Consider the following 15,345-nt stretch of genomic DNA (forward strand, 5'->3'; position numbering starts at 1 on the left):
TGATTCTAGAGAAGAATATGGTGAAAAGTGATGTTCAGTCTCGTAAACATAGTTTGATTGGATCTAGTTGTACAGATAAGTACGAAAAAAAATAATTAGTACCTATTTTCCGAGACAAACATCTCCCACAATGATTCATTCGGATCCAAATATATTGAACCCATTGATCTCAAACTTGACAGTATTCCTTCCGTGAATGCCGTCATCCCGTGATCAGAGTACTTTACCATTGACCACTTTTCACTTTCCGAATCTTTTTGTCTGAAAATCAAAATACCAGAAAACCGAAGGACGAACCCATCAATCTCTCCCCATATCTCTGTGTCTCTTATCTCTGATTACTGTATAAAAAGAGACGGGAAAAGATTGGAGAAATCAAAAAAGGAATCGACTTTGAAAAGTTGTTGATATCTGTCCCATCTTCTGATCATCCCCCTACCGGTTCTTCCTCGTGATATTTTCTGCATTCTTTGCTTTTTTTATCTTTCATTCTCCAACAATTACTACTACTGATTGCCTGGATACAGTGACCACTCGTTCGAGTTTTCTGAAAATAGAAAGTGAGAGAAAACACTGAAAATGCATCGGAATATTGTTGTTGTTATTGTTATTCAACTCGTCATTTTGTTCACGATCGGTGAGTTGCGAGTCTAGACTTTGAATCTTGAATCTTGAAAATTAATCCCAGTGTAATGCTAGTTCTGATAGTGAGCAAAATAGGGGTTGGCAAGTTTCTATAACAGTAATCCGGTATAAGAGAAATCAGGCTCGTACTATCTCTTGTATTAATGTGAAACCTGCATATGGCTATTGCTACAGTAACCCGATATGGTTTGGTAGCTTCTGATGTTTTTTAGAATTTCGTTCAGCATTTTTTTACGAAAAACTTTGTATCTGAATCAATTGAACTGCTTTGGATTTGGGAAATGCTTAGCCTTCGGAATATAAAACACCTTAATTGTAGAAAAAACAAAGGTTCTGAAACAGGCAAAATGTGTAGACAAGTCTCGTTCTCAACAATAACAAATTCCATTTCCAGACATCGAATGCCGACCGAACAACCTCCTCGAAGCGTATTTCAAACACAGAGCAGCTCACAACTCGATAAATAACAATGATCGTCTTCTAAAAACCTCTGGCAGGAACCTAATTGATCCAGACTATGACATAGTTGATGCCAGAGAACCTGGAAGTTTCGTAAAGCTTCGTGACTCAAAAGCATGGTCTGGATTGTCACAAGTCGTGTCTCCACATCGAGATGAAATCAGAGCATCTTCTATGATACAGGTGAGAGCAAGGACACTAGTCAATTCTATCTATAAGATATAATTTGACTTACTGAAACAGTGAATTACTGGATTCTTTTACAGTTTCTTGAAATTTTTATAAACACGAACTTCTTTTAAATAGTCGTATTCTATTTATTCATTGAAACAATTATCATTTTCCAGCATCTTCACGGCTACAGTAAGCGACTGGCTGGTCATATCGCTCGTGCTGCTGTTTGATCACTCTCTTCTTCTTTTTAATGACTCTACCGTACTCATCTCATCCATCTCCGTCCGAATTGTATCTTTACTGATATCGAGTATTTATTTTCATGACAAAAGGTTTAATAAATCTTTAATTTACTTTTGAAGACAAGGAGGAACTTATGAAATAGTGACACTATTATTCAAAATATACTAGAGAATTATCGGTTATAGCATTGAAAACGCTGGAAGACTTATGATAAATCAGACCGCCTTGAAACGGAATATTTTCTCAAAAAATCAGAACTGTGTTTTGATCTTTGATATTACATTTTCCAATTCATTGATCTCGAAACAACAATCAGATGTATTTATTTTAGTAATTTTTGCGCCGAAGATTCTGATGAAAATAAGAAACCGAAGAAAAGAGAGAGAGAGAAGTTTTAGGGGGGAATGTATAGGGGAGAAGAGGAGAAGTAAGCCACGAACAACACACAAATTAGTAGATGAGAAAGGATTGGATACAATAATTAGTTCGTCATCTTTTCTGGGTCACAAGATTCTTCAGATTGATCTTCGGAAGCGTGGTTTCAGATTCTGGAGCAAATGTTGAAGATATTGGGGAGCTTCACCGTCGAAACTCATCAGACGGGCGCGTCGGAATCTGGAAAATTTGGAGAGTTGAGGAGTGGATTTGAGAGAAAAATCGTATACTGTTTCATGGACTCATTAATAAAATCAAAAAATTCAATAATTATTATGCATGGGAATTTTTTAAATTAAGAAGTTTTTGACCGGAACAGCAACGATGTCATAGATATAGCCGAATACGGAAATGTCTTCTTGAATATTTTTTTATTGAATCTGGTTTTAGTTCCCAAGAAGTATATAGAGATAAACAAAACACTGAATGATAAGTGGAAGCCACGGTATTCGAGCAATTTTAAAATCCCCTAGTAACAGTAAACAAAAAAGAAAAAGATGCTCACCTCGGTGCAAGCACCTGATAAATATTGTCATAACCAGCGACGACAGCAGCATTACTGACAGCTAGAAGAGCCACCATGAAGGTGAGAAACACGAGGAGCGAGCTGACACGTGGCATGACTGTAAACACACCCAATTGAACGATTTTTCTCTGGAAATGAAAGAAGACTGTGGAGAATTAAGAATTAATTTTAGAAGTTTTAATGTTCTTCAAATGAAGATGAAACAGAGATAACGTTGGAGAAGGGGGGTTTATTCTCATGGAAATCTTGGAAATCTACATTTCTCACAAATTATGAAAACGAAATAACATTTGAATCAAGCACGGATTTCGGAAATTTTCATGAAATTTTCCCACGAGCAGTCTTGGCTTCTGGAAGGAACGGATACGAGTAATCAGGTAGAAACCAAGGAAAATAGGAGAACGAGTTGGAAAACTGTTTTGAGATTTCTAGAATCGATGAAGCTGGTTTCAGTGTGAGTTGTGCTTGTGGAATATTGGAATGAAAAATATTTAGAATTGTTGCTTCTTCTACAAATCAAGTGAAGAACAAAGACATAAACCTTGACTAGACACCATCCAACCGAGACTTCACTGAATTTTTCCTAAAATAAAAGTTTCTGAACACAGAGTCACCGTAGTAAATGACGAATTGACATAAGCACAGAGGAGTAGTTTCTCTTTCCGATGGTTGTCAAGATGAATAATGAATAAAGACATAAACAAGAGTCGTTTTGAATCTAAATTTCAAATTCTCGTGGTCTTTCAAATTTTGTTTTGTTGGCTCTCCGGATACAAAGTGATGTCGTTCGAAAAGGGTTTATGGGAATCATATGCAATGAAAAAATATATGAGAAATGGATAAGGAGAGTGGTAAGGGGATTATGGTGACAAAGTAAATGAAGTTGCGTCTAACCAACTGTATGCTCCGTTTTTACTATCGAATGAGAGCACTGAGAAACAGTATGAAAATCAGAAAAATCAGTAGAGCTTAGCTGAAAAAACTGTCTGGTTTCAATGGAGGTAACACAGTGAAAGCTGGCAAATGAGCTTGAATATTATTGGTATGGAATATTTATTGGAATCCCATCACTATTACCAAATTGAGACAGTTCACTCAGATCTTAGCTCATCGATAAATCCGATGACAAGAATAATATCGTCATTGTCTTGATTTTTTCGAAAAATTTATGACAATTTCAAATTGGCTTTGAATGTTTTATTTTTACTGGACTAATACTAAATCTTTGAAAATAGAAGCCTGCTAAATTGTACCTGGAAGAATGGAGAACAATCAGTATGTGTATTGCCTTCAGAGCTGACCTATTTCACAATGTCCTAAAAATATCCTGGACGACATGTTATCGAGAACAGTATTTACTGTTTCAAGTCGATATAAAGTTGGATTTATTTGCTACGTTATCAATGAATCTGCAATTAGAGAAGAATCAACCTAAATTTCAATTGGTAATAGTCCAGAAAAAAGAAAATAAGTTCTATATCTCTCACAGAACAAGTTCTCATTCAGTCTGGACCAAAGAACCCCAATAGAATAAAGATCCAGGAAGAAATTTCTCAATTTCTCCCCCTAATTACTAAACCAAATTTTCCCACTGTGGATTATGAACAAGAAGAGAAGTCGAGCAATGGGCAGTGGCTAGTGTCCATTTGAAAAGAAGAATTTGTGTCTTGAATATACATAAGATGAAATGAAAGAAATAAGGAGAAGAAGAGCCACAGAATTGTTGAAAATTGAGAGGAAACGTGTGTGAGTATGGAATATGAGAACGAATGAAAATGAATGGAAAACTAGAGAAAAATATATATACGGGGGCGTCCTAATTAGAGAGAATTGAGTCGAGGGAAGGGGTCCTTTGACAGGATTTCCTTTTGATACTTTCTACGAAAATGAGAAGAAATCAGAGGATATCGAACACAAGAGATTAGGTTTTTATGAATGGGCGGATGGAAGATTTTGACTTTTCGATTCAATATGAGAAGTTGTAAATCCTTCTGTTTGTGTGACTAACTGGATTCTGACAAAAAATTTCAGCTGAAAAACTTCCGAAATCTGGAATTGACGGGTCCAAAGAGTGACTCAAGAGGAAGCTGTCATTTTGGAAGACTTTGGGGAAAACAGTGAAGAGGAAGTTGAAGAGTTTACTATGAGATTTTTCGCCATTCCGTCTTGAATATAAACTTTCCATGAGAATTTGGATAATTATTTAACAATATTTAAATGATTTTGTAACAACTGTAAAACTGTCATGGTCTCCAAACAGAAAATTGTTTAGTCTTGTCCAAAATAGTCGAGTCAAACTCAAAACACACCACCTTCCAGCCGCAAAAGAAACTTTGATCGTTTGTAATTTCCAATTCTCGAATCGGAAATTTGGAAGTTAGTCAGACAACAAATTAAGCAATCTGCACACTTTCTCTGGTTCCATTTCCAGAAATTTCCGTCAAAACAGATGAATAATTCTTATTAGGGAATGAATCAAAAAGAAATCGAAGAAACTCTAGACTGATTTGAAACTATGTGTCCATGTGTTTTACTGTCACAGATAGCTCCTATGAAGTAAGATTACTAAATATAAAGGCTCTTAGTAACCGGTCAGATCATCAATTTTCAGAAAACAAGTGTCCAAATCAAATGTCTCGATGATATTAGTAAAGTAACAATAGATGATGAGAGGATAATCCAAATATCATAAGATATTTGTGTCCATTATGAGATCAAACTTGCAAATGGAACGGATTAGACCACGTTTTAGTATAATGTTAAGGATTAGTGGAATATAAATGAGAAGAGAGGTTTACTGTAATAGTTTCAGGAAGTATTAGGGCGGTGCATTGTTTTTTCAACGACGATTCTTTCATCTTCAGTAAAAAATTACTGTATCTATAACCGAGACATTGAATGGTGAATAACGAAAATTATTTAAAAAATTTACTCACATGCTGACTATGAAACTGCAAATATCAAGAGAGACTGAAATCACTGCAACCTACTAAGCGTTTTTGAAAACTTTGAAACAGATGAAAAATGAAAATCCAAGAATAAATGAGACCAACTTTTTTTTCTTTCAATTTACCCATCCCTCTCACTAAATAAATAAACAATAAATGACGCAGTATTCATGATCTCAGAGTTTCAGTCTGGAGCCTATTCAGACCGATAGAGGAAAGCAAATTGAACAAAACAAAGAAGGATTTGAGAAAATTAAGTGACTCGCTTCTCTGTTACTAGGAATCGAGCAAGATGGGAAACTCTGATTAGGGAGTATTTCTATTGAGAAAAATAAATAGAAGAGGGGGGCGGAGTTGACCTTTGACGTTTTGAGAAATGACTTCACTGATTTTCAGAGATTGTAAATGTGGTCCACAGAGTTGAGTGGAGACAAGAAAGTGTTTTGTTAATCTGCTGAAAGGAGCAGTTTCTAGAAACGGAATCACCTTGTTTTTGTCTCGTTTGAGAAGAAAACATAGCATTTTCCAGTTTATCATGATTAAAAGTGAGATGAGGTTTTTGAGATGGCGCCGTGGTCATTACTTTTTTCAGAGGGAGCAAGGAGTGAGTTTTCAGAGGAAACCACAAAGTTTCTGTTTCAAATTGTAAGTGAAATCTGTTTTGGGAGTTTATTTTTACTTCTTTAGTGTACATGTCTTCCAGCAAATAGTGTGTGAAGGTTATTTCTGAAAAATAAGAGTCGTATGTACTAGGTTACTGTAAACACGGCAAAATACCAAAAGATTGTTTCATGAAAGTGTCCGAACACATACTATACTATCTAATGAGGAATTAGATTTTTCTATTTTTTTACATTCTCAATTTTCAGACATTAAAGCAAAATGAATTAATTGCAGTCAAGTCACTTTAAAGGAAGTCAAAAATTACTTTACCTAAAACTATCAATAGGTCAGGACGGTCAACTGGAAAGCTGTCAAAACCGGGACATTTTTTACAATTTCAGTGAATATCTTCAAGCATCTCTGGCTGAAATTCAGAAGCAGAGAAATTGCTTGGTGACCACCAAACATCTGATGATCACCAACAGTTTGAAAACAAGAACAGGAAAAAATGAGACATTTGAATACTTTACGAAAAACAGAAAAAGGAAGATGCATCTTCTCGAAACTCTTCTTCTTCGTCTGCTTTTTCTATTTCGCGGATTCTTTTCAAATTCATCCAAGTGTGAAATCATCACAAAAATCACATCGTCTTCTTCTCCATCTTCAGTGTCTTCTTCTTCATCTGTCCGAGCTCTTCTACTACAAGCACCGCCCATTTTTCGGGGGGTTTTCTCTTCTCGCTTCCTTACATGACGTGTGTTGGATTTCTCACATTTTACTCCCAATTATCATGTCATTGTTTGGTGGTATTGGTGCTGAAGAAGTGGTGGAGAATAGAAGAGAAAGAGGAAATAAACGAAGACAAGTCACGAAACATACCGGATGAGCAATTTGAAGGAAACTAGGGCTCGTGGAAGCAACCAAATGAGCTTCGAAGATGGGCTCTTTTACGACATCACAACCCAGAATGACGTTTTTTCGTCGGTTTGAAGCACTCATTATCATGACTCCAACTGAGGGAGTTTATAAAAGTTGCAGAGGTTTCTCTTAAGCACATCACTATTTATCATTTTATACTCTGGTGAAAAAAGTTTTAAAAAAACAAATCGTCGATCTACAAGAACAGATAAATCGTCGGATTCTTCTAAACTGGCCATGACCATTGTCCCTTTGGAGCAGATTCGACAAGTGGCTCCCATGCTTTCGAATCCAGAATTGCTCGTGTCGTCTCAAGCTCGTACTCGGCCTGTAAATGAGATTATAAATTGTCGGGTAACTATTTTGAAATGGTGGTTATGGGCAAACCAGAAAGCTGTCAATTTTGTTCAATTTTCAGAAATTCTAGATGCATTTTACCACAAGTAAGTGAAAAATGTCTAAATTTTGAAACAACGGCTGAATTTTGCAGTGAAAAATCACTTAATTACCGAAAAGAAGTAGGAAACAAACCTGCTCGATGACCTCCTCAATTTGTCCCATTCCGATTTTCTCTTCAAGCTTTTTAATATCGTTTTCTGCTTGAACGAGAGCCAAACGCTGCTTGACAACCTGAAAACATTTCATAAAATCATTATCATTTTTCAAAACTACTCACAGCTTCGGTGTACTTGCGATAAGCGGAATCTCGTGGCATTTGTTCAATAGCACGAAGGATTCGGCCGTAGACGACAGTCAATGCACGATGTGGATGCTCGTTGACGAAGAGTCCAGTGATTCCAGTGGTCTTCTTGTGGAAATCCTCAGAAACCTTGCTTCTGGCCTTGAAACGATTGATGTACGGGTTCTCGTACATGGTTCTTTGCTGGGTGGCTCGAACCACAGCCGATCGCAAGAGACGTGACGACATTCTGAACGTTTTGGTAACTTTCTGATATAATCAGATGCTTGGAAGATAGGGAATGCACGAATAAACGTATGATGAGAAACAATTCAAGAACATAACACATTTATAAGCTTTAAAAATATTTATTAGATGAAAACCAAATATATGTCATGTAAATCAAGTTGAGATCATAGTTACAAGGTAGACCAGATATTGTGACCAGATATTAACACACGTTTCTGAATATAGCATAATTTTTACTGAACAAAAATTGTGAACAGGAGAAAAACTCACAAAGTCTCAATATTCAACCAATAAATATAACTTTTCGTGTTCGTCCGTCAGAACTCATTTTTAGATAATTTGAAGCTAAAAACAGATCGCAGTGATTTGCCCGGGGGGTTAAAAAAGCCGGAAAGAATGATTTTTAATAGCAAAAATAATGAAAAGCGGCTCGGAAAGCCACTTTTTGTCCGATTTTCTGAAAATGTTCGATAAAATTAATGCAACCGGGAGGCCGGAGTGTCGTAACGCGCTGTGTTTAGCGAGCAGTCGAAGGGGTGGCGGTTTGAAATCGAATTATTTTTCTTTTTCTTTTCTCGCAATTTTCTTTCAAAATTTCTGATTTTTTCATGTCTTGTACATGAAAAATTGCAAAAAAAAGAGAATAAATAGCTCTATCATAAAATTTTTCAATAAGAGCTGTGAATTCTGGCTTTCTGCTGCAAAATAGGATTTTTTGGTTTTAGATGTTTTCCAAACTCTTCTTGTGTCTACAGATTAGCTTAAATCTGAACAATAGTGCAACTAACTTGATCATTCAAGTCAAACCCCAATAGTTTTTTGATTCGAATAAACCTCAGCGTTTTTCAGCTTTTCGTGAAACCCGACATTTTTCTTGATACGATTCTTTATTCTTCTAACTTTGGCTACATCCTGTGTCTTTCCTCATCGAAATCATCAATTCTCAAAGCATAAGGTGCAAAAATCGCGCATATTTTATGACATGGCACTCATATTTTCACACATTCTTATCACTAAAGATCATAAAACACTTCAAATAAAAATAGAGCAAATACTTTTATAGCCAATAGTTTGTTTGCATGAAGAGTTTTGATGTTAGGTTTTCAAGTCAACTTCCCGGATGAAGTCGTTAAGGCTTCACTAGAAAATGTGTTGCGAATCAATTTTAGCTTCAAAAGACAAAAAGATGGCACGAAACATGTGTTATACGGCCTCTGCAATATTTATTTTGGAACTTCCTCTTCAACTTCTGAATAAAAGCTACTTTTATTGGTTTTAGACCGCCATGATTGGCTACACCGTTCTGCAGATAATATCTCTAATTACTCTCCGTCTTTCTGTTCTCTGTCGATTTTTTCTTAAAGAATCATGCCACCGCAATAAAAATGCTCTCATTTTCTCTTCAGAATGTCTCCAAATTTGCGGCAGGTTTTGTTTCGAGGCCACAAGAAAACCCTGATAAGAGCCACTGTTGGGTACGAAGGACGTTTTTCTCTTTCTCTGCCCTCCATTCTATTCGTTTCAATTCAAATCCTTCACAAGGACGATATGGGGTGATTGGGCGGAGCCATCGTTCTTTCTCTCTCTTTTTTCTCCCTTTCTTTTCCTTCTCAATTCTTTTTTACTACTTCGCAGCGCCCTTTCACCTCTCTTCGGCGCGCCTGTTTACTATCTCATCTATCTCTCTCTCACTCTGCAGACAAATTTGTTTCTTTTTTTGCTAGTCGTTTTTGCACCTTCAATACTTCTGGTTTTTCAGGTAATTCATCAAGGGGTCAAGATGGCTCAACACCCGCTCGTCCAACGGCTTCTCGACGTCAAGTTCGACACGAAACGCTTTGTGGCACTCGCCGCTCACGGAGGAAAGAACTTCCCAGATGCAGAGGGTCGCAAGTTCTTCGCCGATCATTTCGATGTCACTATTCAGGTAATAATTGAGAAAAATAACGTAATTTATGGAACAAAACAAGTCTTGTCAACTAAAAATAAATATTTTGGAGCTCTCATAATGTTTTGGTCAGAATATTTCTGAAAAATCCAAAGAAAATCTTTGTTTTCAGGCCTCCATCTTGTACATGGTCGTCGTATTCGGAACAAAATGGTTCATGCGCAACCGTCAACCATTCCAACTGACTGTTCCACTCAACATCTGGAACTTCCTTCTCGCCGCCTTCTCCATCGCCGGAGCCATCAAAATGACCCCAGAATTCTTCGGAACCATCACTAACAAGGGACTCGTCGGTTAGTGTTGGTTACAAAGATTTATGAGTTGAGAAAATGAGAGTACCAAAGTACTGGCGTTCTCTGATCAACCTAAGTGTCCTTGATACAATCAGAAACATGCTGTAGTTGAGATGATCGTGTTATCATACACTTTATCAGATAAAATTTTCAAAAAATGGGGAAGTGTGTAACAAAGTGCGAAGAACTTGTTACAAGAAGATCAATTCAAACTAATTCTAATAATTTCAGCTTCCTACTGCAAAGTGTTCGATTTCACCAAAGGAGAGAATGGTTACTGGGTGTGGCTCTTCATGGCTTCCAAGCTTTTCGAGCTCGCCGACACCGTCTTCTTGGTTCTTCGCAAGCGTCCATTGATGTTCCTCCACTGGTATCACCACATTCTTACCATGATCTATGCCTGGTTCTCTCACCCATTGACCCCAGGATTCAACAGATACGGAATCTACCTTAACTTTGTTGTCCACGCCTTCATGTACTCGTACTACTTCCTCCGCTCGATGAAGATTCGCGTACCAGGAGCCATTGCTCAGGCTATCACCTCTCTCCAGATCCTCCAATTCATCATCTCATGCGCCGTTCTCGCCCATCTCGGATATCTCATGCACTTCACCAACGTAAGTGATGACTTCGCTTTGTATCAACAAGAAAAATCTATCCACTTGAAAGTAATGTGCTTTTATTTCAGGCCAACTGCGACTTCGACCCATCCGTCTTCAAGTTCGCCGTCTTCATGGATACCACCTACTTGGCTCTCTTCATCAACTTCTTCCTCCAATCCTACGTTTTCCGCGGAGGAAAAGACAAGTACAAGGCTGACCCACAAAAGAAGAAGAAGGATCAATAAACAAATCTCCATTTTCCACTATCTTGAACTCTCAATTCACCCTTCCACTCTTCCTGTTTTCATCGGTTTTCGGGTCTTTCGAACATGATCGATTCCCAGCATTGCGTATTGTTGTAGTGTCCCGCTGTTCCCTATATTTCCGTTTTTGCTTCCATGTTTTTGCTTTCAAAGTTTATGAAACATAATTGATAATTATCACATCGAAATTTCTTTTCAACTTCTCAGATATTATTCCGCTGCAGCTGAATGGCGCGCGTATGTCATCAAATTTTGCTGTTTCAGGCCGACAATAAGACAGGGACAAGAAAATATTCTCAAGATTTATTCAGAAGAGTGTTACAGCGAAAATGAGTTTTTTCGCCATCAAAATCCGAAAATTAATTGAAAAAAATGTCGGTTTCAACATTTCCATAGATTGATTAGTTGTCTCGAGATTACTCAATTCTTCTTCGGCCTTTAAAACAACTTGAAACGTTTTTTCTCCGACAAAACCTTATAATGAAGAATATGCAAAACTTGAAATAAAGTTTCAGTTTGGCTATTGTGCCGAAACATCTTTGCTATTTCAGCTGACTAGCTAGTGGGCATACTTTCCTCGAATCGTCATTGACGAGATGATTCTGAATAATCAGAAAACATTCATACCAAATCAGAATCCCCCCTCATCTTTCCGTAAATTAAATATTCCAAAATACTAATAAACCCGTGAGAACCTCACTCTCCCCCTCGTTTTGACTATTTCCACGTTGGCAACCCCCGACCTTTTCTCAATTCGTTTCTCCCCGTTTGTATCCACGTGTCATCAACGTCTCCTTCTTCTTCAAATGTATCTGAATTATTTCGCCACTGAAATCTTCCATCGAAGTGCGGTCTGTGAGTCAGAGGCTTGTCGTTCATCAAAAACAATGATTGCTGACGTGTTCAAATGGAAATTCGATGCAAACGAACTGTGGAGTCTTTTGACGAATCGAGATGAGACGTTTCCTCATATTAGAGGACGAAAGTTCATTGATGAACACTTTGGATTGTTTGCTCAGGTAACTACAGTTTATAGAAAGAAGGTGTGAACTTCCAAAATCCTTCAAACACCGCCCACTGGCACTAGTTTCATAGTGGCGTGCGGAACCCGGGAATTGTCGGTACAAAGAAAACTACATAAAAGACACCGTTAGTCTGGTGCACCTCGTATTCTATGGGCCTTCTTTCAAGACCCTGAAATAAATTTTGGAGACCCGTCATTCCGATGGCGGGTGAAATCAAACATGCACAATTCAGATGACAATTGCTTATGTCGTCGTCATCTTCTCCATCAAAAGATTCATGAGGGATCGTGAACCATTCCAACTTACAAATGCCCTTCGTCTCTGGAACTTCTTCCTCTCGGTCTTCTCAATCTATGGGTCATGGGCAATGTTCCCATTCATGATTGGACAAATCAGACGTTTTGGACTTTATGGTAGCTTGAGACTTGAGTTCATAAAGCGAATTTATTGGGAATGATTTAGGATGTGGATGTGAGGCATTGTCAACTCTTCCGAGTCAAGCAGAATATTGGTTGTTCTTGACGGTGTTGTCGAAGGCTTTGGAGTTTGTCGACACGATTTTCTTAGTTCTTCGTAAGAAACCACTCATCTTCTTGCATTGGTTAGTGAAATTGAAACTCGAACTATGGAGCAATTGATATTACTGCTAGTGAAGATTCTGAATTCTATCTCACGAAACAGAAACATTTTCTGGAAATTTCCAGGTACCACCACGTGGCTACATTCCTTTTCTTCTGCGTCACCTATCCAACTCCATCGTCTCAAATTCGTGTCGGAGCCATCGTTAACTTGTTTGTGCACGCATTCATGTATCCGTGAGTTTTTTTTCTGAATTAGTCATTTAAACTGTTTCAAAATCCCTGTATGTGTTTTCTGGATATATTAAAATCAATTAAGTCAACACCCTATCTTAAAAAAATTGATTTTCAAAACCCATTCGAAGCTTCTTCTTCAGATACTACTTCATCCGATCGATGAACATCAAAGTGCCGTCGAAGATTTCAATGGCTATCACAGTTCTCCAATTGACTCAATTCATGTGTTTCATCTATGGATGTACCTTGATGTACTATTCATTGGCAACTAATCAGGTAGGATTGTCTTACAGTACAAGTAGAATAGGGCAAAGGTTGAAAAATCAGAAACATAAAATATCCAAAAGGAATTGTTCGAGTAAAAGATCCCAATCCTGAAAATAAAATTGACAGAATACATATCAGAATTAATCCTATTTTGATTTGAATAAGGAATTCAAATCTACACCATACCAGAACAAACGATTCCCTGAAACAAATTCCATTCTAATGTTCTATCTGAGACTGTATTCAATGTATTCCCATTCTTTCAGTACACGTGCGACACTCCGATGTTTGCCCTGAACACTACATTCGGTCTGAGTCTTTCTTATTTCTTGCTCTTTGCCAATTTCTTCAACAAATCGTATTTGCAACGAGGTGGAAAGGAACGAAGGGAGAAGAAGATTGAATAGAATTGGATCGAATCCTCTACTTGTGTCTATCATTTTATTTATTTCATTAGTCTTTTTGTTTTTTTGGAAAGTAAATAATATTTGTTTATTTTAAAAACTATCAACTGAAAAGAAAAATGACGAAAGCGATGAGAGAATGGGCAATTTGTCTTTGGGAAAGGTACCCGCAAATGGGGTGGAAACCGTATGGGAGGGATGGAAAAGAATAGGAAAATAGGATATTTATTCGTTGGCTCTTGGAGCCGGAGGGGTTTTGTGGAGCATCGACAGAGCCGTCGAGTAGTCTGGAGGGGCTGTTAGAGATACATTGTCTGGAGATGTTGATGACTGCTTTTGTTGCGTCTGAAAATATTCGGAATTTCGGATTAAAACTATTAAAAAACAAAATTCAAACATATCTGAAAAATACGAAACAGAAACTAAAAATAATCTAACCAACCTCATCTAGTACCAAAACTTCATCATAGGTTGGTAACGGTCGTTGTGGAATTCCTCTTCCACCACAACATTCATCGTGTGGACCAGGTAGAAGACATGGAAATGATTCTGGTAGTGACATGTTCACCAGGAGACTTTCCTGAAAATTAGTAATGAATCACATAAAGGAACTATGTTTAGTAAATTCTCAAAATATTTTCATATAAGACAAATATGAGAAACAGAAATTCTTTTGGGGGCACTGAGCATTTTTTTAAATCATGAAAGTTTAGATCGCAAAAATCGGTACTTGACAAAACTTACAAGAGTCATTCTATCCAACTCCTTCTGCCTTTTCTTGCTTTTGTAATAATTCACAAAATTGATAATTGCTCCGAAGATCATCACTCCAACTAACCAAATGATTGGTGCATAATTCATCACATTGTCGGCGGACATCTGAAATAGGATAGGTAAGTTCCACGGAATTCATATAAAAGTTAATCGGAGACAAATGAACATTTTGGAACAGTAAGTGTAAATGATGGTTCTACACTGAAAACAAAAGAATCAAATCAATATTTTTAGAGAGAAACGGGGATTATGATGGTGTAATTGAGAAGAAAACAACTACTGAAAAGGGGTTGTAAACATGTGATACATTCACTAATTGGGCAGAAAACACTACTGGTGACCAATTGGAAATCTTTTACGATTGAATGAACACTTTTTGTAAAGTTTAGAAGCCTCGGAAGATGAGAAAATCAGATTATGTTCAAAGCAATTAGTGATGATTTGAGTGAATGTTTCAGAATGTTATCTTATAACGGGGAACTCAGTTCGAATACTCGATGCTTCTAGTTAACAAAATACCGTATTCTCTCAAAAAACAGAATACGTTCCTTTAAAGTTTCAGTAAGTTTGATTTTAAACTCTTCTAGTCAGAACGCTTTCTAATCTTATCCAGAATTTTGACGAAGTCAGCTTTTCAACCATTTTGATTTAAATCTACTGCTCCACCTATTATTAGAACCTTCCATAGTGGGTGGTACCACTTTTTACTGCTACACCTCGTTGTCATCATGACTTTGACGACTTGAACGTTCAATGTCGGTTTGACATATTGATCCCCTACATTTTGCATTTTTGATCTCAACTCACATCCATTTTTGACAGAAACATGACGATTGTAATAAAGAAAGTGATTCCGCCCATCACTAAAATCGTCTGAATTTCCCTGGAATCCTTGTCCAGAAGCTCACGTGATCTTGCATCCATTGATCTTCTGCTGAAATTGAAAATTAGAGTATGCTTTTTCATTCTATCAAATATTCTAATTTTCTGATTATAAAATACGAAACTGAAACCGAGATTTCACCGAAAAAAAAACTAACCCTTCCGCGTCGACAACGTACAGATTGTGGGTCAT

General features: G+C 37.2%; 6 protein-coding genes across 6 annotated transcripts; 3 read left to right on the plus strand and 3 right to left on the minus strand.

Moving 5' to 3' along the window:
* Positions 1–579: 579 nt before the first annotated feature.
* On the plus strand, positions 580–1,508 carry GCK72_013457 (uncharacterized protein; the record flags this gene model as incomplete). The annotated part of the gene is made up of 3 exons (XM_003093601.2): positions 580–637; positions 1,040–1,287; positions 1,452–1,508. The coding sequence occupies 3 exons, from the start codon at positions 580–582 to the stop codon at positions 1,506–1,508; spliced, it is 363 nt and encodes a 120-aa protein (XP_003093649.2).
* Positions 1,509–2,036: 528 nt separating this feature from the next.
* GCK72_013458 (uncharacterized protein) lies at positions 2,037–2,577 on the minus strand (the record flags this gene model as incomplete). Its single annotated transcript, XM_003093582.2, has 2 exons — positions 2,037–2,136; positions 2,462–2,577. 2 exons carry the CDS (start codon positions 2,575–2,577, stop codon positions 2,037–2,039), a joined length of 216 nt encoding a protein of 71 aa, XP_003093630.1.
* A 4,600-nt stretch (positions 2,578–7,177) lies between these two features.
* On the minus strand, positions 7,178–7,879 carry GCK72_013459 (uncharacterized protein; the record flags this gene model as incomplete). Its single annotated transcript, XM_003093600.2, has 3 exons — positions 7,178–7,279; positions 7,483–7,581; positions 7,628–7,879. 3 exons carry the CDS (start codon positions 7,877–7,879, stop codon positions 7,178–7,180), a joined length of 453 nt encoding a protein of 150 aa, XP_003093648.1.
* Positions 7,880–9,659: 1,780 nt separating this feature from the next.
* On the plus strand, positions 9,660–10,967 carry GCK72_013460 (uncharacterized protein; the record flags this gene model as incomplete). The annotated part of the gene is made up of 4 exons (XM_053729858.1): positions 9,660–9,806; positions 9,940–10,120; positions 10,352–10,737; positions 10,809–10,967. The coding sequence occupies 4 exons, from the start codon at positions 9,660–9,662 to the stop codon at positions 10,965–10,967; spliced, it is 873 nt and encodes a 290-aa protein (XP_053584630.1).
* Positions 10,968–11,791: 824 nt separating this feature from the next.
* On the plus strand, positions 11,792–13,499 carry GCK72_013461 (uncharacterized protein; the record flags this gene model as incomplete). The annotated part of the gene is made up of 6 exons (XM_053729859.1): positions 11,792–12,004; positions 12,243–12,423; positions 12,473–12,611; positions 12,715–12,825; positions 12,966–13,101; positions 13,359–13,499. 6 exons carry the CDS (start codon positions 11,792–11,794, stop codon positions 13,497–13,499), a joined length of 921 nt encoding a protein of 306 aa, XP_053584631.1.
* A 222-nt stretch (positions 13,500–13,721) lies between these two features.
* Positions 13,722–15,345, minus strand: GCK72_013462 (uncharacterized protein; the record flags this gene model as incomplete). Its single annotated transcript, XM_003093572.2, has 5 exons — positions 13,722–13,841; positions 13,939–14,076; positions 14,241–14,375; positions 15,078–15,204; positions 15,311–15,345. The coding sequence occupies 5 exons, from the start codon at positions 15,343–15,345 to the stop codon at positions 13,722–13,724; spliced, it is 555 nt and encodes a 184-aa protein (XP_003093620.2).

This window comes from Caenorhabditis remanei, chromosome IV (genome assembly GCF_010183535.1).
Source record: "Caenorhabditis remanei strain PX506 chromosome IV, whole genome shotgun sequence".
Taxonomy (NCBI): Eukaryota; Metazoa; Nematoda; class Chromadorea; order Rhabditida; family Rhabditidae; genus Caenorhabditis; species Caenorhabditis remanei.